This window comes from Penicillium taxi (assembly GCF_028828555.1).
Source record: "Penicillium taxi strain IBT 34144 chromosome Unknown utg000004l_segment0_segment0, whole genome shotgun sequence".
Classification (NCBI taxonomy): Eukaryota; Fungi; Ascomycota; class Eurotiomycetes; order Eurotiales; family Aspergillaceae; genus Penicillium; species Penicillium taxi.
The window spans coordinates 1,155,867-1,181,186 of NW_026643206.1; the positions used below are offsets into that span (position 1 = coordinate 1,155,867).

The 25,320-nt window shown below is 46.1% G+C and overlaps 7 protein-coding genes across 7 annotated transcripts; 2 read left to right on the top strand and 5 right to left on the bottom strand.

Moving 5' to 3' along the window:
- Positions 1 to 4,325: 4,325 nt before the first annotated feature.
- On the bottom strand, positions 4,326 to 7,215 carry N7495_005351 (uncharacterized protein; the record flags this gene model as incomplete). The annotated part of the gene is made up of 4 exons (XM_057208002.1): positions 4,326 to 5,176; positions 5,235 to 6,581; positions 6,649 to 7,111; positions 7,162 to 7,215. The coding sequence occupies 4 exons, from the start codon at positions 7,213 to 7,215 to the stop codon at positions 4,326 to 4,328; spliced, it is 2,715 nt and encodes a 904-aa protein (XP_057061776.1).
- A 2,393-nt stretch (positions 7,216 to 9,608) lies between these two features.
- Positions 9,609 to 11,353, bottom strand: N7495_005352 (uncharacterized protein; the record flags this gene model as incomplete). Its single annotated transcript, XM_057208003.1, has 3 exons — positions 9,609 to 10,769; positions 10,875 to 11,215; positions 11,272 to 11,353. 3 exons carry the CDS (start codon positions 11,351 to 11,353, stop codon positions 9,609 to 9,611), a joined length of 1,584 nt encoding a protein of 527 aa, XP_057061777.1.
- Positions 11,354 to 12,142: 789 nt separating this feature from the next.
- N7495_005353 (MCM DNA helicase complex subunit MCM6) lies at positions 12,143 to 15,132 on the top strand (the record flags this gene model as incomplete). Its single annotated transcript, XM_057208004.1, has 3 exons — positions 12,143 to 13,764; positions 13,819 to 13,954; positions 14,008 to 15,132. The coding sequence occupies 3 exons, from the start codon at positions 12,143 to 12,145 to the stop codon at positions 15,130 to 15,132; spliced, it is 2,883 nt and encodes a 960-aa protein (XP_057061778.1).
- Positions 15,133 to 15,489: 357 nt separating this feature from the next.
- Positions 15,490 to 16,185, bottom strand: N7495_005354 (Tetrapeptide transporter OPT1/isp4; the record flags this gene model as incomplete). Its single annotated transcript, XM_057208005.1, is given in 4 exon segments — positions 15,490 to 15,652; positions 15,705 to 15,948; positions 15,968 to 16,025; positions 16,087 to 16,185. The coding sequence occupies 4 exon segments, from the start codon at positions 16,183 to 16,185 to the stop codon at positions 15,490 to 15,492; spliced, it is 564 nt and encodes a 187-aa protein (XP_057061779.1).
- A 52-nt stretch (positions 16,186 to 16,237) lies between these two features.
- On the bottom strand, positions 16,238 to 17,180 carry N7495_005355 (uncharacterized protein; the record flags this gene model as incomplete). The annotated part of the gene is given in 5 exon segments (XM_057208006.1): positions 16,238 to 16,390; positions 16,456 to 16,782; positions 16,796 to 16,969; positions 16,991 to 17,031; positions 17,127 to 17,180. 5 exon segments carry the CDS (start codon positions 17,134 to 17,136, stop codon positions 16,238 to 16,240), a joined length of 705 nt encoding a protein of 234 aa, XP_057061780.1. The 5' UTR covers positions 17,137 to 17,180.
- Positions 17,181 to 21,580: 4,400 nt separating this feature from the next.
- On the top strand, positions 21,581 to 22,249 carry N7495_005356 (uncharacterized protein; the record flags this gene model as incomplete). Its single annotated transcript, XM_057208007.1, has 1 exon — positions 21,581 to 22,249. The coding sequence occupies one exon, from the start codon at positions 21,581 to 21,583 to the stop codon at positions 22,247 to 22,249; it is 669 nt and encodes a 222-aa protein (XP_057061781.1).
- A 2,155-nt stretch (positions 22,250 to 24,404) lies between these two features.
- Positions 24,405 to 25,172, bottom strand: N7495_005357 (uncharacterized protein; the record flags this gene model as incomplete). Its single annotated transcript, XM_057208008.1, has 1 exon — positions 24,405 to 25,172. One exon carries the CDS (start codon positions 25,170 to 25,172, stop codon positions 24,405 to 24,407), a length of 768 nt encoding a protein of 255 aa, XP_057061782.1.
- Positions 25,173 to 25,320: the final 148 nt, after the last annotated feature.

Here is a 25,320-nt window from a genome sequence, read left to right on the forward strand (position 1 = left end):
ATGGAAAATACCGCGGAAATCTAGGCTGATTCGGACCAAGTTACTGACCTTTTGCGAGGGGCTCTTCTGAGTTCCAAAGCAAATGATCTTATTACCCACCACTCTCACTTCTATCTTAATTTTGGCCTTTCTGGACTTGGCCAAACCCTTGGCTTTCAAGCAAGACCTTGCAACCATCTCATTGCATGTGCAGCATTACTATCATCTACAGCCATATATCCATCTTACATTCTCCACCATTTGCATTCATTAGCGACTGATTTATTTGGAATGGCGCTAGGCATTGGCGTTGGTTAAATTGTCTTTTTTTCACTTGTATGTTTGTCCGTTATTTGATCAGTATTCATCATCCGACAGTAAAAACAAACCTTGGAAGTCTTCCAAGGTTGTCCTTTTCCAATCCTTGTCCTAAAAATACATCAAGTGTTATCAATGCCACAGGCTCAAATGCAACGTCGAACGGGCGCGGCAACCTTGGAAATCGAAAATCGAACCCACTAACCTTATAATCACTTTAGAAAAAGAAACCAATCGATCCTGATCCTGTTCATTGGCCTCATCGTGCCCGCCAAGCTCTATTTGATATGTAAGAACGGGGGTCGATTACCGTAAAGAAAGCTATATCCGAAAATGTATCCGCGGCTTAAGACTACGGCATGTCATCGATGCGTTGTCGTACCCAGAAACAACCCCTGATTTGCTCGCGCTCCATTTCATATTGCCGGGGAATCCAGGATCACACGCATAGACTCATACTCAAAAAATCTGCGCTTTAGGTCGAAGATTGTGGGGAATAGAATGAATACCCAATTGTCAGAGCCTAAAATTGAATTTGTCGAACAACGTGGGTATACGCTTGACGGCCGTTCTGTCTCGTCTCGACTTTAGGCCTTGTCTAGGCGTTTTGTGTTTGAAGGTGTCTGTCTAGACTTCTAAGGTTGCGGACAAACATCTGCATCTGGTCTGGTTTGTTTCGGGCTTGTAGAACTATACAAAGAACGTTCTTTTCTGTAACCAAAGTTCCACGAAGTCACCATGATCTAGAGGGGTGATCTGCGTTTTCATCTCTGCTGAAACTGGGGGTTGCCTCATTATTCCGGGATGAGTTTTCAAGTCCGTAAGAGGGGGTCATTCCCGTAGAGTATACCTAGGTACCTAGGCATATTAAAGATATGCGACGTAAACTACATGGGTAGAAACTTAGGGATCATCTATTTGGCTATTTGTCCAATGATCTATCTACTTTATTATCTTCTTCCTTCTCTGCTTTCTCAGCTATCACCTAGACAAAGTGTTTATTGGATTGGAACCCTTGACCGAAAACCCGGAAAGATTATAAGACAGGGGACTTCGGTCTAAGCATTTCGGAATTTTAGTGTTTCGTAATACTTTGCCGATCATGGTCGAGGCTCCGTTTGTTCAACACTCAGTATGCAGGCGTAGGGATCGCGCTTCTGAAGATCTGAAGACTCGGCTGCGTAGCTTGCAAAGTTTGAATAACAACCGAAAATTTCAATGTAGATAAAGGGTTTCGGGGTGAGAGCACTCGTAATATTGACATTTAGCAATGAGATTTGAAATTATTTCACAAACTGCTCGCTAGCTAAACAGAATTTGATGGACTAATTTTTGATTCATTCCTACTACTGCCCGACATGACTAGTTGTAGACCCTCTTAGGCACGTCAGGTAACTAAATTCGTACTTTTGATATATCTCAAGTCCACTTGCCGCCAATTCCGAAAATAACACGGTATTTAAAACAAATACATAATACCAATACAAACAACTAGAATTAAAAATGGTCGCCGAATTGTGGTCCCCGAATTAAACATGGTCGCCGAAAGGTGGAGCCAGACTTCCAAAGTTGCTTGATTGAACTTCGTACTCTTGTTTAGAGTGTTAAACTACGCTTTCATTGCTGTGGACATGACATACGGACGATGCAGGGCAGGGATCTTGTGCCGTGTCTATCTCAAGGCGAGGCGGCAGACATGTGATTGTTTGAGAATTCTGGAAGGTTCCAGACATAGAAAGTAGAGGGAAAAGAGAGGCAATCTCATAGTAAAGTGACAGAAGATTTTGAATCTACAAAATACAAAGTATACTAAAAATTAACAACCATAATCATTGAGATGGTTAGACTACGGAGTACTCCTATATGGAGTATGAGACGACTAGATAAAATGCGACGGGAACAAAAAAAAATGCACTGACGGGGAATCGAACCCCGGCCTCTAGCTTGGAAGGCTAGAATTCTACCACTGAACTACCAGAGCAGTTGTATGGTAAGAGCTAAGGAAAAGAGGAATATTACCTACCAAAACGTGTATTTAATACTACATAAGAAATACAATATTTATTACACACCTAAACTACTGTCCTTCGGGCCTGTAGTGCACTTTACGACAGGGTTCTTCCCGAAACTCTAACCATATTGGTCATTTAGGGCAAGCATCCCGGTTCTCCGAGGTGGAGATTCTGGAAATTGCCGCCTCAATAAAGGTGGCTTCTTTTAATTCATGCAATGTGCCATTATTCCATACCATACGACGGCCAACATTGGTATCTAATACTGGAGGTTACAGGTAGTATGATCCACCTGGGCGTGTATTTGCTCCATATTCCAAATTAAATATCAAGGGAGTGATAATTTTGCAGATCCATGTGGATGGAGACATCGGGATGGGGTTTTATTTGAATTTATGTTATTAATTAGTATACTGCATGATCTGTGTTACACAGTCAGATCAATCGAATTATATAGGTAAATGTTTTTTTGTTGACACCCGTGGATCCGTAGGAGATACAAAAGCATAGATAGGGGGTCCACTTCCAAGTTTCATATAAAATGTGAGTTTCTAGATCTCGGACTCATTTGCTTCAATCAAGGTGCCTAGGATTTAAAGGGTAAGTGGAATTGTACTCCCCAGTGCCTTTCAAGGTCTAATGTTCTAGAATAATTCAACCCATACTCCGCAAATTTTCTTAAGACTCCCTAGTGTTTGGATTTCCTTTTGCTTTCAATCTTCCCGTGGTTATGAGAGTCCGATGGGCCCATGCCCTGTTGTCATGGGGAGACTAAGTACCTAATTAGTTATATGCTCTTGACTCGTATGCCTGGGTGAGGTGTAATAGGGAAGTGAATGATCGATTTCTAAAACTTGACAACCTACTCAACTGCATTGCACCATCTTCTAGGTATTACAATCCCAACTACGTAATCTGAAGACTCTAAGCGCTGGTTTCTCTTTCGTATAGCAATGTGGGTTTCTGGGCTAATACTACGGCAGATTTCAAGGTTCCCTACCCTCCAGTGTTGCATTAGGTGCTGCTCAAGGGGATACTGGAGTGAATGGGGTAATAACCCAGTGATGCGAGATGGTGCCGACTCCCGGTGGAGAGAAGATGATGGAGTGGTCGATCTGGAGAGGTCCTCTAGGTCATATGATGCTTTCAACCTGCGGCACCTGCGTCAGAAACCCTATCAGGTATAACCTCGAACCCTTTCAAGGTTATGCAGGAGTAATTGCGAGAGATTAACAAGAAGAGCAAAACATCTAGAAGAAGGTGGTTCCTGGCTTGACTGGAACTGATGTACAGTCCTGATACTGTAATGACCAGGGTAAATGAATCTCTTCCAATGTTGGAGGAGCAAACGTTCACCTAGCAGATTACAGCTAGGTAGATCGTACTAAGGTTCCAGAATTCTTGTAGCGTCTGTCTAATTTTGTGAGTTAAATGATACTGTAAGGCCAGAGGTGAATATGTACTATGGTTCTGACCTCGAGAACCAGAGCGAGCTTGCAACCACCAATTCGAATGATTTGAATCCACGTAGTACCTAGTCTAGTTTGTAGCTGTGGAGTAGAGAGTGTGACACAACAGATAAATTGAACGCAAGGAGATAAAAATGAATGGATAAAATAGATAAGAAAAAAGTATAATACGTCTGTCGTATGCATATATGACTTGATGAGGCCTGGATGGGTGTAGTCTCATGACAGCGTTCAAGAAATCAAGCATTGACATGATGCATAAAAGATTGAGGTCACAGGATTAAGAAAAGTAAAGACATGGAGAAGTCTGAGAAATCCAGTTCTCCCCCTAAATGAAAAAAAGAAGTGACACAACACCTCAAACACAAAAAAAAAAAACAAATTTTACCTGGATCGGTAGTCCCAAACGACCATGGTCGAGAATGGGGAATTGGGTATCAAATAGATCGGAGTTTAAATCCGGGATATAAAGCAGTGTTTACGACTCCATCTGCTCAACCGGCGGAAGAGATGATGAGGCGTCAATTTATTCCAGTGCCTAATTTGCTTAGTAGGCAATCTTCTCCTCGTAGATCGGGGGCTGGCCTTCGTCGATATTCCAGGAGAGCTTGGCATTCTCGTCAATCCAGGCATCCTCGTCGGAAATGGGAATGACACGGGAAGTGTGCGCAACCTCCTGCTTGCTGATGCCAAGAGGATCACGGGGGATCCAGAGAAGAGGGGGCTGGGAGTTAACAGCAGGGTGACAGTAAGCATCACGCTCAACTACCTCCGAGTACTGAGGGACCTCCAGCGGGCTGGGGACCAGGTTGCGGAAGTGGTAATAGCTGGCATAGATGTCAGGACGGAACCATCGCATAAAAAAGTTTGCCTCCTTGGGTTGCGCGGCAGAGTCGGAAGTGGTCAGACCCTTCTCAGCCGTGTCAACGTTACCAAAGCTGTCAACATTTTGCTCGCCTGCAGCGGAAGTGCTGGGGCCGATGAGACTGTCATTCCGCTCCACATCAATGGAGTCGACTTTCTTGTCTTCAGCAGAAAGGAGACCCTCCTCCTCAGCCTCGAGGTTCTTGGGCAGGTATTGGATGAGCGGATCCATGGCGGTGTTCAGAGAAATGTGGTACAAGGCGAGGAAGACCAAGTAGATGATCATCAGAATGAGAGGACCGACAGCAATCCGGCTAGAGCCACTGCCGATGGCAAACAGACCAATCAGGCAAACAACCAGGATGTAGCAGCCAATAGTGAGATGCTGCAAAGCACGAGTGTATGTCTTGCCCTGAGTATCGATAGTGGCATTGGACACATACAGCAAATTGTAGCGGTAGGCGAAGTAGAAGAGATACAGACCAATTGTAGCGAAGCCCATGACCAGAGGAGCAATGCAGGAGTAGATAATGCCTGTGAATAGAAGAGTTAGAAGGTCATGACCACATATGTTCATGAGAATGAAACGTACCGATAGCAGTCAGCATGGTGAACATAGGGTACACAGTACCCCAACCGAGACCAGCCAGGCTTGACCAGCGCTTGTACATCTTGCGGGGCGTCTTGTCAAGGAATTTACCCAAGATCTTGCCAACAATCAGACCAGCGATCTGGACGAGGGCACCAGAACTGAAAGACAAGCCTTGCAAAATGATGTAAGAGATGTAGAAGTTGGAGGCACGGGGAATCTTGCTGGCAAGCAGATTTGCAGCAGAGCTGGGATCCTTGATGATCGAACCGACGACACTGGTAGCGGCAGAAGCCAGGGTGAGCACCAAAAAGACCTGAACGATCTGGAAAGCGAAGAACCAGTTCTGGGTGGTGAGTTCAATGGATGCCAAAGAGGGGGCGCCGCCCAACTTGGCCATCGCTCGCATAATCACGGGAACCAGAGAGATTAGGACAGACATCAAGACGGTGGGCAGAAGACCGGTGATAACACCCTTGATCACGCTGGGGATAGAGTTGATAAAGCCCAGGAAAGGAGCCACTGAGACCAAGAAGTTGATGTTGGAAATAGAACCAACAACGGCAGTGGGAATAGCCCAGAAAATGATCATTGCAACGATGAAAGCCATGGTGCTGCTGTAGCGAATTATGCGCTCCCACCACTTGATGCGGAGGTTACTCCAGATAATTTGGGTAGGGTCCAGGCCGATATAACGAGGAGACATGTGCAAGGGTAGGTTGTGAGCCACGGACTGGAAAGCGCTTTGCGCATCAGCCTGCTTATAGAACTCAACAAACACAGAAGAGACGAGCTTGGTTTCACCTGCACGGTGCTTGGCCTGCAATTCTTCAATTTCAGGACTCAGGCGCTCAATCTCCGAGCGAGCCCAGTTGATGGTGTCGACCTTTTCGCCAATGAGGAACTTGAGACGATGAGTAGGGCGATCCTTGGCCTCGACCCAACGAGCGGCAACGGAGCCGGACTCGTCGTCGAATTCGCCTATAGGCTCTTCTTCGGTCAAATCACCATCACCGCCGGCCTTCTTCTGCTTCTTCAGAGCCTTGAGGCGATTCTTGTTGGCGAGCATAATAAGCTTGGTTGTAGCTCCCTCAAGCTTAATGGCGGCGCTATCACGATCCTTCACTTTCTCCTCTAATTCCTTGGTATCAGTGGCGAGCCAGACGTTCTTGACCTTGTCAATTCCCCACATGGCGCGCAACTTGTCCTTGTTGAGGTAGTCATCGGTAACAGCGGTGAAGAGAACGGTGCGCGACGAGATACGGTTCGCGTAGGCGGGGGAGAAGAAGTAGGCCTGGCGCAGGTTAATGTAGTAGATGTGCTCACGAGTAATCATGACGAAGATGAAGCCTGCAGAGAGATCGCCCGATTAGTATAAAGCTAGTGCAATTCGCTTCTGACCTCACGAAATACATACTAACGAATATCCATGCGATGAAGCAATGCGCAAAGTAGCGACCGGCATCCTTCTTCGCATCGATATTGGCGATACTCAGGAGATCCAGTTGGCTTTCCCCGCCATGAGCAGTCGCATTGACTGGGAAGAGTACTGGCCATGTGATGAAGCAACCGACAAGCATGATTAGCGCAGCCAGCTTCAGGAAGCGAAGCAGGAGGTAGGCGTCCATGGAGTGATGCTGCAAGACATAGGTATCTGGAAGCTTGTACATGGAGATGATCCAGTCGGTCAAGCCAGTGGGAGAATCGGGGGTGCGTTGCCATGGTTTAAGATAGCCGATATAGGTACGCGGCATATACATCCTGCGTTCGCTGCGACGCAGGATAACGAACAAGCCGACCATAACGAAGAAAATGATCAAGGCTGGAATCAGAGTGCTCACCAAGGCCGAAGCCGAGCTAGATGTCTGTGTGACATCCTCCTACTGAGCATTAGCAGATGGCCATGTTAATCGGAGGGAATGAAACATACAGATGTAGTGGCACGGGCAACCAGCTGGTGCAAAACACCAACAGAGTGCTCCATGGTGGAAAACTTGATAGTAATCCAAGTGCTTAGAGCGCACAGGAGGTTGGGGTGAATATAGGGTCGACACAATCCGGTGTCGTGTTGTTGGGGGAAAAGAAGAGGGAAGAAGCTAATCGGGTCAGGAGAGAAAATGCTTAGCTTTCACAGTCCAAAAAGGGCGGAGGGGCAATGTTTAACGATTAATCTGTTCCTACGTAATTCACGTCTTTTTTTTTTTTTTTTTTTTTTTTTCCCTATTTTTTACCACTCTGATTTTCACTCATTTTCCAAATCCGAATTATAGGGGCTCATGGAGCTTTCCCTGACCCCCTGTTGCTCTCCACTATCTTAGCATTGACCAGTAAACAATCAGTTCAGATATCCAATGTAACGAACCAAGATGTTTATGCTGATCAAACTAATGGATCGATGACTCGATGAGGGGAGCAGGATTTTGCTTCCTTTCAATTAATACTACTGAGCATGTAGAGGGAAATAAATACCTTCCGCCAATTCAGTCGGAGAACTCCGTACTATACTCTAACTATCGAACCGGTCCGTTTCATAAATTGGTAATTTATTACGAACCCGCGCTAACGCGGACCCGACGCCTATACATAAAGGATCACTCAGATGTCTATCATATGGACGATGGTTTCCAAATTGAGGTTAGAAAATACCAATCGGTTATTACACAAGAGCCATATAAGAAAACCATCTCTAGGAAGAACACAAATCAAGAGTCTATCACTATGATTGAGGCTATCATAACCGATGGTTTCAGTGTCCTGCCAACGGCCATCCTCTCTGCTAAACAGCTACTTTTACTCTGAATTTATAACCTAAAATACAATGATATGGGCCTTGATATCTCTAAAAACGGCTATGTAACTGATTTATTAGCTTTCCAATAGATTTCACAACTCGAAAAATCCACATAGTCGCGTGCTGAAGGCACCTAGAGATTACCATATGATAACTTCATATCAAATCTTATAATCAAAATTCTCTTGACTTTTGCAAAAAAAGATGGAATCATTGCATATTTTATCTCTCCTTATACTAGCAATTTATTCTAGCCTTCATATGTTGGTGTTTTTAAAAGGCTGCCCAATCATTCATCGACCAGAGAAGTATAAGAGTAATTCATCCAAAGTCAGCACCCTAAAGAGTGATGAGCGCTTTCAATGGCTGGTCATAAGCTTCTTAAAGTTAGTGATAACATTGCGAAATAAGCTCTTATTATTGGAAAGCTTAAGAATCATTCCCTCTTCAAGAACAGCGTAAATTTGGATATGAAGATGGACAAGTTGAAAGTTCTCATTTGGTCATTTTGTCATTTTCATATATAACTAGGGGTCCGTAATAAATTGGTAATTTATGAAACGGTCCGGTTAGATCTCGGTTGTTTTGACTAACAATTGCTTGCTTACTCGCCACAATATCAGCCACATCTCAAATTGAGCTTTGCAGGTTGGTGGCTTACGGCAAGGGAGGATTATTTTAAATCAAGGCAATTTAAAGGAATCTGAGTTCCACTTGAAAGGTATGGAGTAGGGAGTATGCAACAAGAAGTATGAAGTATGTGACAGGAGAACTACACAGTACGGAGTAGAACAAGAATGGTCTAGGAGTTCTCTATTCTCAACTCTGTACGTAAATACACTACGTTACTAATTGGACTAGGGTCAAACATGCGATCGGATCGCCAGGAGCTGCCACGCTTTGGCATTGGCCAGTAGTAAGACGCTAGATAAAACTAGCCCTAACGCTATTAAATTTTAAAATTAATTCTATTCCAATTTTACGGTCGTTTGCAGATCAGTTGTTTACTACTGGTATTATTTAGTAGAGTTAGTATTAGTAGAACAATCCAGGTAGTATAGGTACTGGCAGTACTAGCATGCCAATAGAAATAAGATAATATGATTTGATAATATAATTTCTGTTTAAGAAGATCGATCTCGGTGATGTATTTATAGCGTCATGTCTATCGATCCAATCAATGTATGGGGAAGTTTATCGGAAAAAGTACCTTCAAGTATACTCAAGTACCCTCAAGTACTTTTGGGCAGATTTGTCGGTGGATAGTGACTTAGGAGAACATGTCTCCGGTCCGCCGTACTCCGACTCCACTAGCCCCTCTTCTCCTGGAATCAACATGTCATACATTTTCTGATGAACCACTGACCAGTTGAGCTTTGGGATCGAACCCCGGGGTGAAGGTTTCGATCTGCACTTTTCTATGGTCCTCGCTATCTCGCGCCCTTTTATGACTATTACATCTGTTTCCGTAAGATGTCGCTTTCGGCAATGCCACGTTTCCTCGGAAATAAGTGGAGATCGATGAATCGGGAACAACGTCAACTTGTTAGATGATAGATGATAGATAATAAATAATAGATAATAATTCATTTGTTGTTTTGCCGGGCTTGATATTGCTCAAGTTTCTCCTCAAATGTACCAAGCCCTCGAATACGAGGGCGTAAGGTTAGAAAATCCATCAATATCTCATTAAATTGGAACAGTAGGTCACTCTGTAGCTGCTTCAATGTTTGCAGGAACTCCCCGGCGATCCAAGGTCGTTCTGGGTTTCGTAAATCGCTGTCACAGCGTTGTTCAAGTAACAGCCACATTAAAGTTTCGCACGCCGGGTATCGGTCGAGCTGTTGCTGCGCCACAATACCATTCAAGTAGCCTAAGAACCGATTGGTCTTCTCGATCGAGTCTTGAAGATCCAATAGTCCCAGAGTGACCAGGATCAATGAGGCTGTCCGGATGACTTCCTGGTCTTGAGAACCACGAACAACGTATACTCGTGATTCCTGCGGGATCTGCGATGGTCGTGGCCCACTGGAGAGTAAAGGGAAAAGGGGACTTCCCAATTGGAAGATTTGGGTTCGTTGGGGCGACTTTAACAGATAAGCTGGGGAGCTGTGCTCTTGCGTCAGATCTTCCGCTCTCCGCAGAAATGTGACCAGTCTCTTTTGATCGGATACTTTGGCCACCATAGGTTGCGATGGCAACATGTATCCCACGTATTGCACGAACGACTCTACCGGCGGATTGCTGCCCGGTCGCGGGCGCATGATCTGCATTGCCTGACTTAAGTAGGATTGACTTATATCTACACTCCCGAATCTTTCTTCTTGGAGGGCCATCCCGGTCATAGCCATGGCCAGCGCATCCTCTGGCACATGGAGAGAGCCTGCTATGGCATCTTGAATGTTTCGTTGTGCTTGGTGGACATGTCGCCGAACTTGCTTGCTATCTGATAAACCATCATGTCGGGCCTTCCAACGGGCACAGTAGGTTAGGATGGTTGCCTGGAACGAAATTGGGTGTGCCATGGCCGTTTTGAAAAGAGCGTCTTTAACGTACGTATTCTCTCCAGACCAGTAAGTTAAGTTGTTCCAGCAGCTCATCAACTCCAGATTTTCTGGATCTTGGGCCATAGGTAGGCTGGAGAATGGGTCATTTCGAGATTGATCTAGCACTGTCATCGGCGAATCAAGTGGTAGTTTCATATTTTGTTGTGAATAAGGTTTTATCATTGCAAATCGGATCGGTTGCTAGCGACAGAAAGTTAGATCTTGGTGATCCTCATGTAGATCGTATTTGACGAGAGCAGAAAGAGACAGAGGAGATTGTGATCGCAAATTTTATGTCTTTCATACCGAAGATAAAGAGTCCTGGCCGGCTGAGGCTCCAGGCACTGGTTCTGGTGCGCTGGTCAAGAGCAGTACCGCTTCTTTCCTGTCGTCCTCGTCATATCCGTCCCTTCCTAAGTGGGACACTGATTCTGGAATTTGGTCGGCAGGTATTGATTTATGCGATGTTTTTTGCTGCTTTTTCTTTTCTTGAACATGGTGGCGCATGACATGAGCGCGCTTTTCTTTGGAAGATGAGTTTGAGTCGACAAAATAAAAGGATTGTTTTCTGGCTTCCTTGTCTGAGTTGGCAGGCCGTCGCCGTCTTCTCGATCTACTGATCGGCTGAACGCTGTCGTTGGAAGGTCCTTTAATTGCATTATATGAGTCCATGAGCAGAGAGTGGGAAGATCGATCAACGTACCCGGGGCTTCCGATCCAGACGACTCTACAGGCATGTCTGAATCAGTGGTGGAATCCCTCAGTCGTCGCTCGCTCTCAGACATCTCACAGTAAGGAGATAACAGTGTTGAATGTAGTATTGATAACGGCCACTATAGCAGCATGTTCCGAGAAATCCCAAAATTCCTCCGATCAATGATTCGGGGTGGGAGAGCAACCATCGCCTGTGCCGAAGTCAATCATTCAGGGACGGAGATGGATGTAACGGGTTCTCCAGTATCCAAAAGGGGGAAATGGTAATGAAAGGGCTGACTAGATTAATCTAGGGCGAAGATCAGACAAGAAGATGTAAGGCGTCGGGATTTGATAACCATGTTTCCTAAGGTTTTCGGTTTCTTAACTCTGGGAAGTCAGCTAATTGAGTAGTATTATTACCCGAAGTGGCCCATCCTTAAGTTAAAGTGGAGCTGTGTCATCCCGTTGCCTCTTTTTGAGTCGGCATTTGAGAAAAAAGTCGCCGAGTCGTAAGCAATCTGTTTACTGGGCCGTTAGCGTTAAGCGGAAAGGCGTTTGTTTCGGCAGCGAATCTCCTTTCTCCCGAACCGACCTATTTCCTATTTCGGATCAAGCGGCCCCGTGGGTTTTTTTTCAATTGATCCTTCGGTGCTTAGTCATTCACTTAGTCACGAAAGCACTTAACGCGTGTGTCGAGACTGACGCGAGACAACGCGTGGAAGAATACGCGTGTCGGAGAAAAAAAGATGCGCCCCCTGTTAATCTCAGACTCTCTCTATCAGTAACCCTACCCCCACCCACCATTCTTCCTCCTTTCGTTAAAAGACTCAGAGCTTGATTGATTTACTGCGGTCCACTACTTGGCCGCCTGCTCTATCATGTCTTCCCTTTTTGATGCTGTTCTTCAGTCTGAGTTGGGCTCTGGGATGGATGGCCGTGATAACCTGCGGTCTGATCATCTCCCAAGCTCACGACGCTCTGAAAGCAATGGCCCAATGAGTGATATGAATGCATTCCCCGATGATCAAGTAGTCGGGGCCAGTTCTTCAGGTGTCAGCCGACCGAATAGATATGCCCTACCTCCCCCGCCCGTGGTCGATGAGGCCGGGGTCAAAGTCCAGCAGGCGTTCCAAGACCTACTCGAGACATTTATTGAGGAGGCTTCGTCATCCGTACCTATATCATCTGGTGAGGTTCTGAGTGACAAGTATTATATTGCACAGATCAAGGGCATGAAAAAATTCGAACTCTCCACTCTCTATGTGGACTTCACCCACCTCACTTCGCTGGAGAACCCCATTCTGGCAGACGCTATTGCCAGTCAATACTACCGATTCCTCCCCTTCCTAACCAAGGCTCTTCACAACCTGGTTGCCAAGTACGAGCCTGAATACTTTGTTTCACATCGCTTGGCCTCATCTGCCTCCACGCAATCCAGTGCATCCGTCGCATCGGCATACGCGAATGCGAACGATAACCCTGATATCGAGCGAGAGATCCGCCAGAAGACTCGGCATCAACAGACAGACAAGCTGTTCGCTCTCGCATTCTACAATTTGCCATTGGTTTCCAGACTTCGACAGTTGCGCACATCCCAGATTGGAAAGTTGTTGTCGGTTTCGGGAACGGTCACAAGAACCAGTGAGATCCGGCCGGAGTTGTCGCTGGGAACCTTCATCTGTGAGGGCTGCAGAAACGTCGTCCCGAATGTGGAGCAGACTTTCAAATACACTGAACCTACCGAGTGCCCAGTGGATGTATGTGGTAACCGAAGTGGCTGGCGCCTAGATATTGGAAAGAGTACCTTTGTCGACTGGCAGAAGGTCAAGCTTCAAGAATCTTCCCATGAGATACCTACTGGTAGTATGCCGCGCACGATGGATATTATTCTGCGAGGTGAGATGGTCGATCGTGCCAAGGCCGGAGAGCGCTGTATTTTCACCGGTACCTTGATTGTCGTTCCCGATGTGAGCCAGCTAGGACTTCCGGGTGTGCGCCCCGAGGCAGTTCGTGATAACGGTTCATTCCGTGGCAATGAAGCTGGTGGCAGTGGAGTGTCAGGCCTGAAGGCCCTTGGTGTTCGTGATCTGACCTACCGCTTGGCCTTCCTCGCTTGCATGGTCACACCGGATACTACCACCCCTGGCCAAAAGCCAGAGCAGCAGCTCAGTGGTCAATCTAACAATATCCTGGCTTCTCTGAACCAACACCAAGACCCTGATATGAATGACGACAAGGCACAGGAGGCTTTCTTGCAAAGTATGACGTCTGCCGAGGTACAGGACTTGAAACAACTGGTACATTCGGATTACATCTATTCGCGATTGGTTGACTCAATTGCCCCCATGATCTGGGGTCATCGTCAGATCAAGAAGGGCTTGTTGTTGCAATTGATCGGTGGTGTCAGCAAGACTACATCGCAGGAAGCCCTGAAGTTGCGTGGTGACATCAACATTTGTATTGTTGGTGATCCATCCACCAGTAAGAGTCAGTTCTTGAAGTAAGATCGATCCTAAGACCCAACGCAACAAATCATTTACTTACAAAACGCTAGGTACATTTGCTCTATGCACCCCCGCGCAGTCTATACTAGTGGTAAAGCATCATCTGCTGCTGGTTTGACCGCTTCAGTTGTCAAGGATGCTGAGACTGGCGAGTTCACCATTGAAGCCGGTGCCCTCATGCTCGCGGTGAGTTTAAATCTAGCTAAACCACATGAATCGATTTACTGATATGAGTACAGAACGGTGGTGGAATTTGTGCTATTGACGAGTTCGACAAGATGGACATCAGTGACCAGGTCGCCATTCACGAAGCTATGGAACAGCAGACCATTTCCATCGCAAAGGCCGGTATCCACACAACCCTCAACGCCCGCGCATCCATCCTTGCCGCCGCCAATCCCATCGGTGGTCGCTACAACCCCAAGGTCACTCTGCGACAAAATCTCAACTTCAGCGCGCCCATCATGAGTCGATTTGACGTGTTCTTCGTTGTCCGCGACGACCCGAAAGAGCAGGTAGATCGCAACCTGGCCGAGCACATCGTCAACGTGCACATGAACCGTGACGAGGCCGTCAAGCCCGAGCTCACTACTGAGCAGCTACAGCGCTATATCCAGTTCGCGCGAACATTCCGTCCCGTCTTCACAGATGAGGCCAAAGCTCTCCTCGTCGAGAAATACAAGGAGCTCCGCGCCAACGATTCTCAGGGTGGCATCGGCCGCTCATCGTACCGCATCACGGTGCGTCAGCTTGAGTCTTTAATCCGGTTGTCCGAGGCCGTTGCCAAGGCCAACTGTGTCGAAGAAGTCGTTCCAGGTTTCGTGATCGAAGCGTACGATCTCCTCCGCCTGAGCATCGTCACTGTCGAAAAGGACGATGTTGAAATTGACGATGACCTCCCTGCACCTCATGCACATGCGTACGATGACGAGGACCATGAGATGGCTGATGGGGATCGGGATCGCGAGGGCGACAGTCCGATGCACGATGACGGCGACGCAGAAGTGACGCAGGCACAGCCCAAGGCTAAGCCCCAAAAGACCAAGATCACGTATGACAAGTACGCGACGATCCTAAACCTTCTCGTGCGTCGTATCCGAGAGGACGAAGCGAACGAGGGCGAAGGCGTTGAGCACGAGGATTTGATCGTCTGGTACCTGGAGCAGATCGAGGGCGAGCTTAACAGCGAAGAAGATATGGAGCGTGAGCGCAGTCTTGTGCAGAAAGTGTTGAAGCGCATGGTTAAGGAGAGCGTCTTGCTGCGGATCACACCGCATATCATGCAAGATGAACCGAGTGAGCAAGATAAGATTCACTATATCATCCATCCCAATGTCGAGTTTGAAGAAATGACGATCAGCTGATTGGGGAATTTTTGGTGATATTTTTTCCGGGGTTTGGGGGTTTTGGTTGCATTTCAGGCTGGATTATCTAGGAGCAAGGGCTTCTTTCCATGAGTGATGATATCCGTTTTATTTTTATCTTATAGTTGGTTGTAGTATTAATGTACACTTCACATGATATTTGGAACCAAGCAACTAAAAACTAAAAGCACTTGTTACAACGACATCAACTCCACGTCTCATTGCTAGGCCCAAAATATCCAACGTCCGGCATTGCCACGCCCTCTCCATCCGGGTTATTCAGATACACGTTGTTACCCTACCAGTCAGGGAACACACCTCCAGGATACGAGATGAAAAGGAAGATCACAATGCCACTTAGCGCGAAACCGGTATCCAACGAGCGCGTATGAAATGGTTGAAATTAGGTTGACCAAAGCCCAGCTGGAGTGGTTGATGGTAGTTACAGGTGTGAATTAGTTTTGACTCGTGGAAAGAAAAGAAAAGAAGAGGAAAAAATATAGATTGAAGTGGAACGTGCCTAGGTAACGGTGGAACATGGTATGTACCACGAAAATCAAGGGCCAGTTAACAAGTCCCAAAAGCACTTCTTAGTCCAACGGTATACGAAATATGTTATGAAAGGAGCCGCAAGACCGATCCAGAATGATTGTAAGAGTGGAGAGTAGATATTCCCAGCTGGATAGAGTCGTTGAGGACCAATAAGACCCCATATTACCGAGGAAGAGTAAACTGTCCGGCCGTTCGGACAGATAATATATAAAGCCATCCGACTGACCCATCTCGCAGATACCGTCAATATGGCCCAGCGTAACGCTACCCTAAGTCAGTGCACGCATTATAACAGCAACGCCCGCAATGAATGTTGTGCGTGGTGGTGTTTTTATATGAGTCTAGCTAACAGAGTCAGTCTAGTGAAACAAATATGCAAGGAGAGGGAGTCGGGAAAGTTACTAATTTCATATCTGTTGCAAGATACACACCCTGTCCAACAGCATCCGTAAAAAATATCATTAGAATCATATTAGCGAGCGTCTGTGTTGTCGTAGACATCGGCTGTCATAACTGGTAGGTGTGCCGTGAACCATGTGTTTATGTGGTAGATTTACGGAACGGGCGATCCAGAAGAAGATGACAAAGACTGCAAAGACGTTGAGGGCTGCTCAGGAGGGTGGTAAGAGGGAATTAGTACTATACGCAATCTGAGCCCTGTCTGCATTCCGAATAACTGGTTGATAACGACGTTCTTAAGCCTGATCTAGCATTACCATGTCAAATAAGACAGGGATGTGAATATCAGGTCGGGAGAAGTAACAGATGAACCCGTTGGCTGTCACGCATAGGAAGAAGCGTAGACAGAATATGCACCATCCGTCTGCACTGGTATTTGCTCGGGAGTGCAGACTCTGCAGCATGGCGCAGTTCGACAGAACGCCAGGCCAAACGATACGCGCCGGCTCTATCAGCCAGGGGGCTGCGAGCCCCGCAGCTCCAAAGCATAGCAGTTGTGACAGAGAACAACCACGACGTAGAACTTGGCTTCATCCTGAGGTTGTAGTAAGCACGACTAGATGCCTGGATGATATTTGTGGCGATTGTAGAACTGGATCCGAAAGGATCATTGTCCATGATCATAATTATGTGCGTGCTCTTTGATATTGACAAATAACAGGCAGCCGATACGAAAAGTAGTTAGAGGGAGGAGTTTGAGTAGACAGACATCGATTAAATAGGCTAGGAGCTCTGCAACGAGGGCAACGATATTAGCAAACGGATATAGCAGCGAGAAGAACTGGCTGATTCCAGAACCGAGAATGGTAAATGCAATGCCTAGAATCTACATGTGAAGAGTGTTGACCGGAATACTGGAGTTGTCGGTCACTGGGACCACAACCCTCGCTTTAGTGTTGTTAGTTCCAACTATCGGGGTTGACTGAGTCACCACATGTCTTCAGGAAATGAAGAGAGATTGGATTCATTTCAATTCGACATACTCGCTGACATCGTCTTCAGCCAGTTCGGGCTTTCGACTTTCTCTACAGTAATATCTGTATCTGAGTTGATAGGTATAGGCTTGATACCTTCAATTTCCCCTTTAGAATCTGCGATGGATGTGATAGTACTTGGTCATTGGGTTTCAACCGACATGGGATCCCAGCTTTGGTCCGACATGGCCCTTTGGCTAATTTATCCAAGGTTGCTAGCGGCCTCCTTCATCCGAAGTCGCAATTCGATCAACAGTGAATGTAACAAGGGATAGTTAGGGTCTGTGTTGATCATTCCATAGTCCGTGGAAGGAACCGAGGTATTAGATCTAAAGAACATTGGAATATGCATAGACTTGTATCAAAGGTAGCAAGGCACTTTTGGGATAAACATAGCCAGTAGACTTGTAATAAGATAAGACAGTACCTATGTAGGCAATTTGCCGAACTCATCGGTAAAGAGCCTTGGTCAAAAGATCTACAGTAAAACAACACTACAGGGAAGTCAGCAGCCAGCAACCGGAGTTAATTTCACCGCCAGTTGACAACAAAGACTAGGCAAAATTAAGTGATCATCGCTTGCCGAGGTCCCTAATCCTTGTCGATTGCCAGTCAACCTTGGAAGTCGGATATTATCAACCCTGTACCCCCATACTCCGCAAATCGTACAACCTCCATCACATCTACTCCAGACTAAAACTATCCTGTACTCCGCAGAATTGCAAACACTGGTACTCTGGCCTATTTTCATTACTGTCTACACACGCAGGGGCAGATGCGCGTAACCCGTGCAGATCAAAAGATCCAAAAGAGGGCGGGAAAACAGGGCAGGTACATGGGGTACAGTTTGTTATATGTAGATGTGGCCTGAATAGCCACAAACCGTTGAATAAGATATTCGGACCAATAGGGGACTACCCTCAAATCTAGGGGGCGTTCAAGGGCAGCTAAATGATAAATCCGAGGTCAACTGCAGTGGGCTGGAGTGGCAATATGGCCTGTCGTAGCGTCCGGGATCGCACATTGAATATATCAAGTGGCGTTGGATTAGAATGGTTTGTACAAATGTACACTGTACAGTACCTCCAAGGTTCAAATGATATGGGGGTTCAGATCGCTAAATTCAAGGTCTGATCTTAGCCGTAGTCCCAGTCTCGGTCTGGGTCTGGACCAGGGCTAGATTTAGAATTTAGAATTCTATTAGTTTTGCGGAGTACGCGGCCGATGGTGGCAACGGGACTCCAACGGAGTATCATATCCATTGGATATTATCCGACTTGAGCGCCTCCAGAGCTTTTGTGGAGAGACAATGAAGGCAACGTCCAATGAAATTGATTACTTCACCCCTGATCTAGATTAAGATGAGGTCAGGTTACTACTGTGGCATTTCCAGATGTCCAATATTATGTCAATAGTCATATGTTTACGAGATGTTATTCCTTGCAGTAATTACAACAGTAAATCGACGTAGGTGTGCAGGAAGCATGTTACTGGTGTCTCCCATGTGCCAACTTCCCTAGACTCGCGGTGAAAGAGATGTATGAAATGCACAGCACGGACCTTGAAATTTCGGGGCTTTGGGTTACTCACACTGCACCTGGGTAAGTTTTGCTTTGATTGTGCAGCCCTCCTTCAAGGGGTCCGGGGAACTTCTGACTTTCTAGATATAGAGGGATATGCAACGCTCAGACCACTAAATCAAGGATAGTGCATGCTGTTATGCTGTGTGGCTGCATTGTGGCTGTTGATAAGATGGCGGTCAATTGATCGAGAGTCTGGACCCGTGACTGGCAACGGCGATGACGATGACCAATGACGACGTGATCGTTGTCTAGGTAGTACATAGTATATAAACACCTCTAGACTGACGGAGGCCTACTTCAGATCAATCATGACTCAGGTTCACGGGTAGAGGATGTCATACTCCATTCACAGTATACCCAGATATGTATAGCCGATTAATATCTAGCCTCCAGGGTAGGTATGACCTATGGTAAATTATCCTTGTTCACGATCTGGGTCAATCGATCTTGCATATGAAATGCATGAGGCTGCACGACAATCCGGATGGGACTTTTGAACTTGATGAAGCATTTTGAATATATATTGTTATATTGTTATAATTTGGCCATTTGGTTGGTTGTTTATATCGCCTGTATCTGGCCAAATAGACAAACTCACCTTCCATCGGTCTCACTCCAGATTTTATATCATACGTACGGAACAATTTCGTAAAATCGTATATAGCGGGGCTTTTGCCTTGACATTTTCGTAAGGCTCATTTCCACAATGGAACGTCACTTCCGCGTATCCGAATCGGAGGAGCTAAAGAAGAGCCATGGATTCAGGAGTATAGCCCCCATTTCCAACACGTTCATACGGTCCACCCTTGGGCATCAACTTTATCCACTGATCTATTCAAAAGTACTGCAGTATTAGTGTTAGTCCCAGGAAAAGTTCTAGGAATTAGAAAACCCGATTGTCTGGTACAGTGGAAAGGGGTGGATGATGGGAAGGAAAACAGGATCATGATCCACAACTTCGATCGTGTCCGCCCCTTTGAAACAACCAGTGCAAAGGTACAGAAGACAGGAAGGACCCGAAGGAACCTGTCAAATCCAGCTTGGACTCGGGCACTGGGGAGAAAGAGAGTGAAGAATGAGAGAAAGTGATGTAGCTTGATTACTTCCAGCTTCCCTGATTGATTTACCTCCCGATTCCCCAGGAATTTGAAATTTGGAATATGTGCGAAATAACTCCGTGCAGAAGTCCAGCCTCTGTGCTCGTAAGTCTGCAGTGGATATGACTGGTCTTATGAAGTGAGACGAGTCGGGGAAACTAAAGTAGTGGAGCTATGTCAGCATAAGCCCCACTATATTTTACGGGGAAAGAAAGCCGAAACAAGCTTGTTTAGTTTAGTACAGGGGAAGGAAGAGAAGAGCGCAAAGGATAGAACAACATTCAAATGAGATACATGTTATTCGTTACCTAGGTAGCAGTTGGTTTTTAGTTGTTATTTATCGTTGACTGTTACGTTTCGGGATTCAAGAAAGTTGAGAAGCCGTAATTCCCCTAGTGTTCCAGTATTTCATTGTTTGGACTTCGATCTAGACCGAGGTATGGTTGTTTACATTTCACTAGCTTAAGAACCCGATCTGAATTTTCAGTCTTCTTTTTCAGTATTTATACTTAGAACATGCAACTTAGAGCGATACTAGATCCGAATGATCAATAAGAATTATAGAGAGATCTTCGGAATATGCAGAGTGTAAGTAGATATGCACTCCTATTTATTGTGTACCTTCGGAGTATAGCTCTATACACAGTAATATCCTTAGCCCGGCTGAACGCTCTCCCTAGTGGAGTGCCGGACCTTGCGGGTCTTCTCCGGGTGTTCGGGACCAAAGAACCGTTACCAATATTTGCCCAACTGTGGAAACGCTAGAACATCAGAAACTCTCCCCAGACCTACTAACAGAGTCGAAACGATCTAGACGAACGGTAAAATCCCACCAAACCGGGAAATGAAAAAAAATTACCTGTCTAGTAGAATCGCTTCATAGTACTATGGGGCGTATCCCGCGAAGGATTTAGGGGATTTTCGGATTTTCAATAAGCGCTTGGATTTATGTACTCCAACATTTCCCCTCTTTGATTTCCTTTCTTTTCTCGATCACATTCAAGTTTGTTTTCACCGCTATACCGTCAACCTTTTCAAGGTTTGGGTAGAACAGCTTCGGGCATTAGGAAACTGCAGCCCTAACTATACAATAGAGCGGTGACTACTTTGTGTTGATTGGAGAATTCTCATCTCAACGGAGATACACCGCACAACCTTGGATATCTGATTGCCTGTCAATTTGCCATCGACTAGTGCAGAGTATCACTGGTATCAGACTCGGACTCAAACTCAGCAAAAGTCTGAATCGGAGTATACGGAGTACAAACACATACATCCGATCTTCCCCGCGGATCGCGCGACGGTTAAATCCAAGAAGATACATCTTACTGGGGCGGCTGTCAGATAAATCATTTTTATGATTTTATGATTTTATCATTTGCAAAAGTTCCGGGCTCCAATTTGCTGATCTATACGACCTGATTGATTGATCGACTGCCTTACCTGCACGGAAGCCCCTTCCGCCTTATTTTATTCTTTTGATTTTATTTTTTATTCTTTTATTTTTTTTATTTAACCTGCAAGGGTGCGGAAGTCTAGAAGCCTTTCCCCGGCTTTGATTTTGATGTCCTTTCACATCTACTCCCACTTCCTCTTCTATTTACAGGGTTGATAAACACACCGACCTTCTTCTGCATCTAGACTTCAGTCTTCCCTGTCTTTCATTCACCGATCTCTTTGACTTTCTTATTAATTGTCTCCTCACCCCTCCTGGATCCTACCATCATCATCTCCTTCAACTATCTTCTCGACTTTGATAACTCCTATCAACTTCGCCTTCATCATGGTGATGCCTATTCAAACGCGCATACCTACTATGGCACTCACCAAGCCTACTCTGGCTGGTGCTGTCGCCAGCACCGAACCCGCCATGCCAAACTTCTCGTGGAGTGGCAGCGAGTGTTCCCTGCGATCTCTCTCGACTCTGTCAAACCCATCTGCTCCTCCCCCTACACCAACAGACTCACTTTACGACATCAACCCCCGCAAATCATCGTTCTCAAGCGAATATGGAATGGGCGCAGCGTGTGCCTTCCCATCATGGCCGACGCGTCTATCACTATCGAGCACCGACCCAAGCGAGAGCTTCGTTAACAACGCCTTTCTCTCCGACGAAGACCTACTATGGATGCCAGAGAACTCGGCATGCGACACCCTGCTCGAGGAACCCGAGCCCGAATTCCCCACATCAATGAACGTTGAGCAACAAGTACAACGTGCCCGAGCAGTTGCCGCTGCCGAAGAGCAGGATCGCGCTCGGTTCATGGCTAAGGTCAATGCGCATGCCATAGCTTATCAAGCTTTGCGACATGGCAAGAGCCCGAAGAATACTGTCAGTGTGAGTGTGAATGAGCGCGAACGCATCGTCCCTACAGCCAAGCGCAACAAGAAGCGCCCGGTCCTCGGTGCCAAACGACGCGCCCAGTCTTCCTCTAAGGTGCCCACCGTCTAGGCATCAGCATCCTCGACACGACTGGTACAGCGCAGGCGCGTTCCGATTAAATTCCACCATATCTCACACACCTTTCACATACATCCACGACCCCCACTTTGATACCCCTCCTTCTGAGGAGATATCAATATTGACAGTTTTATTCAACATCCGTGATACCCGTCCAGCGAATCAGCATCAATCCGTGAGCGAGATCGCAGTCAGCGCAGATCAGTCCGGGTTGTACTGATGGCGATCAGACTACAAGCTTATCGATTGCCCGCGCTGACATAATTGTTCGCTGTCGGCGCTTCGAGAAATGCTTCTACTTCTACACCGACTCTTCCTTCCCGCCTCATCCTCACACTGAATTGGCAACAAATTTTTCTTATCATTTCTTTTTCTATTTCTATACATAGATCTTTTTCTTGATTTGCATCTCACAGCGGAACCGGAATATGGTGTTAGCTTCTTCATTGGTTTTTTTAGCGTTGCTTTTCCAGATACCCCTCAATACCCAGTCTTGTATCCTACTTAGCTCTTACATTTTATCATTCCGATATCGCGAACTTTGATTCTTTTATTATCCATTATCATCTTTTATCATCATCATTATCATTATTATTATTACTATTATTATTATTACTATTATTATTATTATCATTATTATTATTTAATTTTCATATCCGCGCAAACAGCGCTATGTCATGAATCTGATTATCCAACCCTTGGCCTGACGCCACAAGCCACCATCACCTTATCACCCTGTTCTTAAAGAGTCGGTGTGAAGCCTATGACCTGGCTAAGGCGTTTCACGTTGGGCATGCATATCATTTCGATATGTAGTTCTTAGAATATCTTCTTCATGCAAACTATGGTCGATTTTCAAATCATTAGTCATTCATTGTGCAGTGATCTTCCTATGGATCCTCCTAAGGAGCCCTGGATTCATTTGTACATAAACTAAAGTAAACATGCACTTGACCCTGTTCATCCTATTAGCCATTTTGCACCTCTTGTCAACCTTCCCACTTTTGAAGCAGGGACCTCGGGATACCTGTCATTTTCTAAATGAGTGGAAGATTTCAGGTGTCGGGACCGGCCGCGACTAGTATACGTATAGTAACTAGTACTCGGTACTCCGTACACTAGTAATTAGTACAGACCGGAGCACCGGAGCCACCGGGCACGGAGCGCAAAGTGTCCACCGGACCTCGATGGAGACGAAAGGCCGGGGAGTATACTCCGTATACGCGCAAGACTTACCATCCAGTGAAACAAACCTCGGGGCAAAGATACTGAAACGTGATAGGGTGGATGCTCTTGTTTGTGTCTTGTACTTTTCATTCTCGCCCAACGTTGCTTTCCATTGTTAGTCCTGGTTATGGATATCCATTCCTTACGTTTGGCCTTAGTGCCCCGGTGGAGTAGCGAGCAGAAGTTGTTTACTCCCGTCGCAACGGTTTTCGACTTGGGTCTAATTGTGGAGCTGAAGATACCAAGAAATGGCTAATGATTATTCCGTTAGCCGGCGTATTCTGTACTTCGTTCTTCGTACTTGGTACTTTGTGTTGGCTACGTAGATGTAAATGAATACTTATGGTGATTAGACTGTTTCATTCGGCGAATGATACCCTAAAGATCCCGAGATCCTACACTCAAGGTCACATCTGGCATGTACAGGATTTTTGCTACGCTAATGAAGACTCCTTTTATATGACTGGTTCGGGCAGCCACGTGTTTCAACACGTGGGGATTCTTTAGGTCTAGTTCAAGATCTCGGGATTGAGATGCCGCACCAGACTGCTTACGACGTAGATATCAGATGGTTCGAGACAAGGGCTGTACGGAGCCTCTTACTGGATACAGCTCACTACATGCTCGGACCAAAGCTATATTTTGAGTGTGGAGACCGGCCTACTGGTTGCCTTGCTAAGGTTTCGATCCTTAAAATGATAATAAACACTTTCGCCCACCATCTTTGAATTCAAAAGTCGAGTCATAAGGCCAGCTCATGTGAAAATTTTGCATTGATGACATGGCAGATGGATCAGTGGATATAAATACACGGACTAGACCAACCTCGGAAGCCGAGAATAACAACTCTGTATCTTGTAATAGTCACCTTACAAGTTTTTTCATGACTGTCCGAAGCCCAAGTACCAAGATGAAGTGTTCACTCTGGAATAGAAACTCCCGATACCTCTTGACAAATCTCCAACAACGCCTCCTGCTTAGCCACATTACTAGCACCGGAATGCGTAGACTCTTCACCTCTAGTAGTAAAAAATACTCCACTAGCCAAACTAGCCAATTTGCCCTGTCCAACGCTCCACTCTGCTAGAGCCTTAGCAGGTGTATTCAAGCCTTCGGGAGCGCCCGAGCCTCCCATCTTAGTCCGCACCCAACCAGGATGCATACTCACAACCTGAATACTATCGCCCCACCGCCTCGCGAACGCATTAGCGAGCATAATATCATGTAATTTACTGTCACTGTAAGAATGAGATTGCGTAACATTCCGCAACGTCTCATCGCCGCCATAGTGGCTGTCAGAGCTCATAAAAAGAAGTCGCGACGTAGGCCGATCCATGAGGCAAGTCAAAATATACGGCGCGAGCGTGTTGACCGCGAATACGGCTGAGATGTTATCGGCTGTTATCTCGACGCTGGATGTGCTGCCGTACCCGATGCCTGCGTTGTGAATTATTGCATCGAAGGGTTTGCCTAGCGCGTTTGCGGACAACGCTAGTTTTTTCGTTTCTGTGATCGAGCGTAGATCGCCTACTAGTACCGCTTCGGCTTTGGGGATCGCGTCGTGCGTCGAGGCTGCGCGCTCTGCGTTCCGTGCATGCAGAACGACTGAGTGGCCTTGTTCTGCTAGGACTTTTGCTGCTGCTTTGCCGATTCCGTCACTGGATCCTGTGATGAAGATGCGCGCCATGGTGTGTTTGGATGAGCTGGGATATTTTGGGAGTGATTGACCTCGATAAATGTCTCTTGAAACGATGTTTCTTGCAATTTCTGGTCTGTTGGATTCGAAATAAGATTCGATAACTGATGATATCACAAAAGACATTCTGAACTTGTAA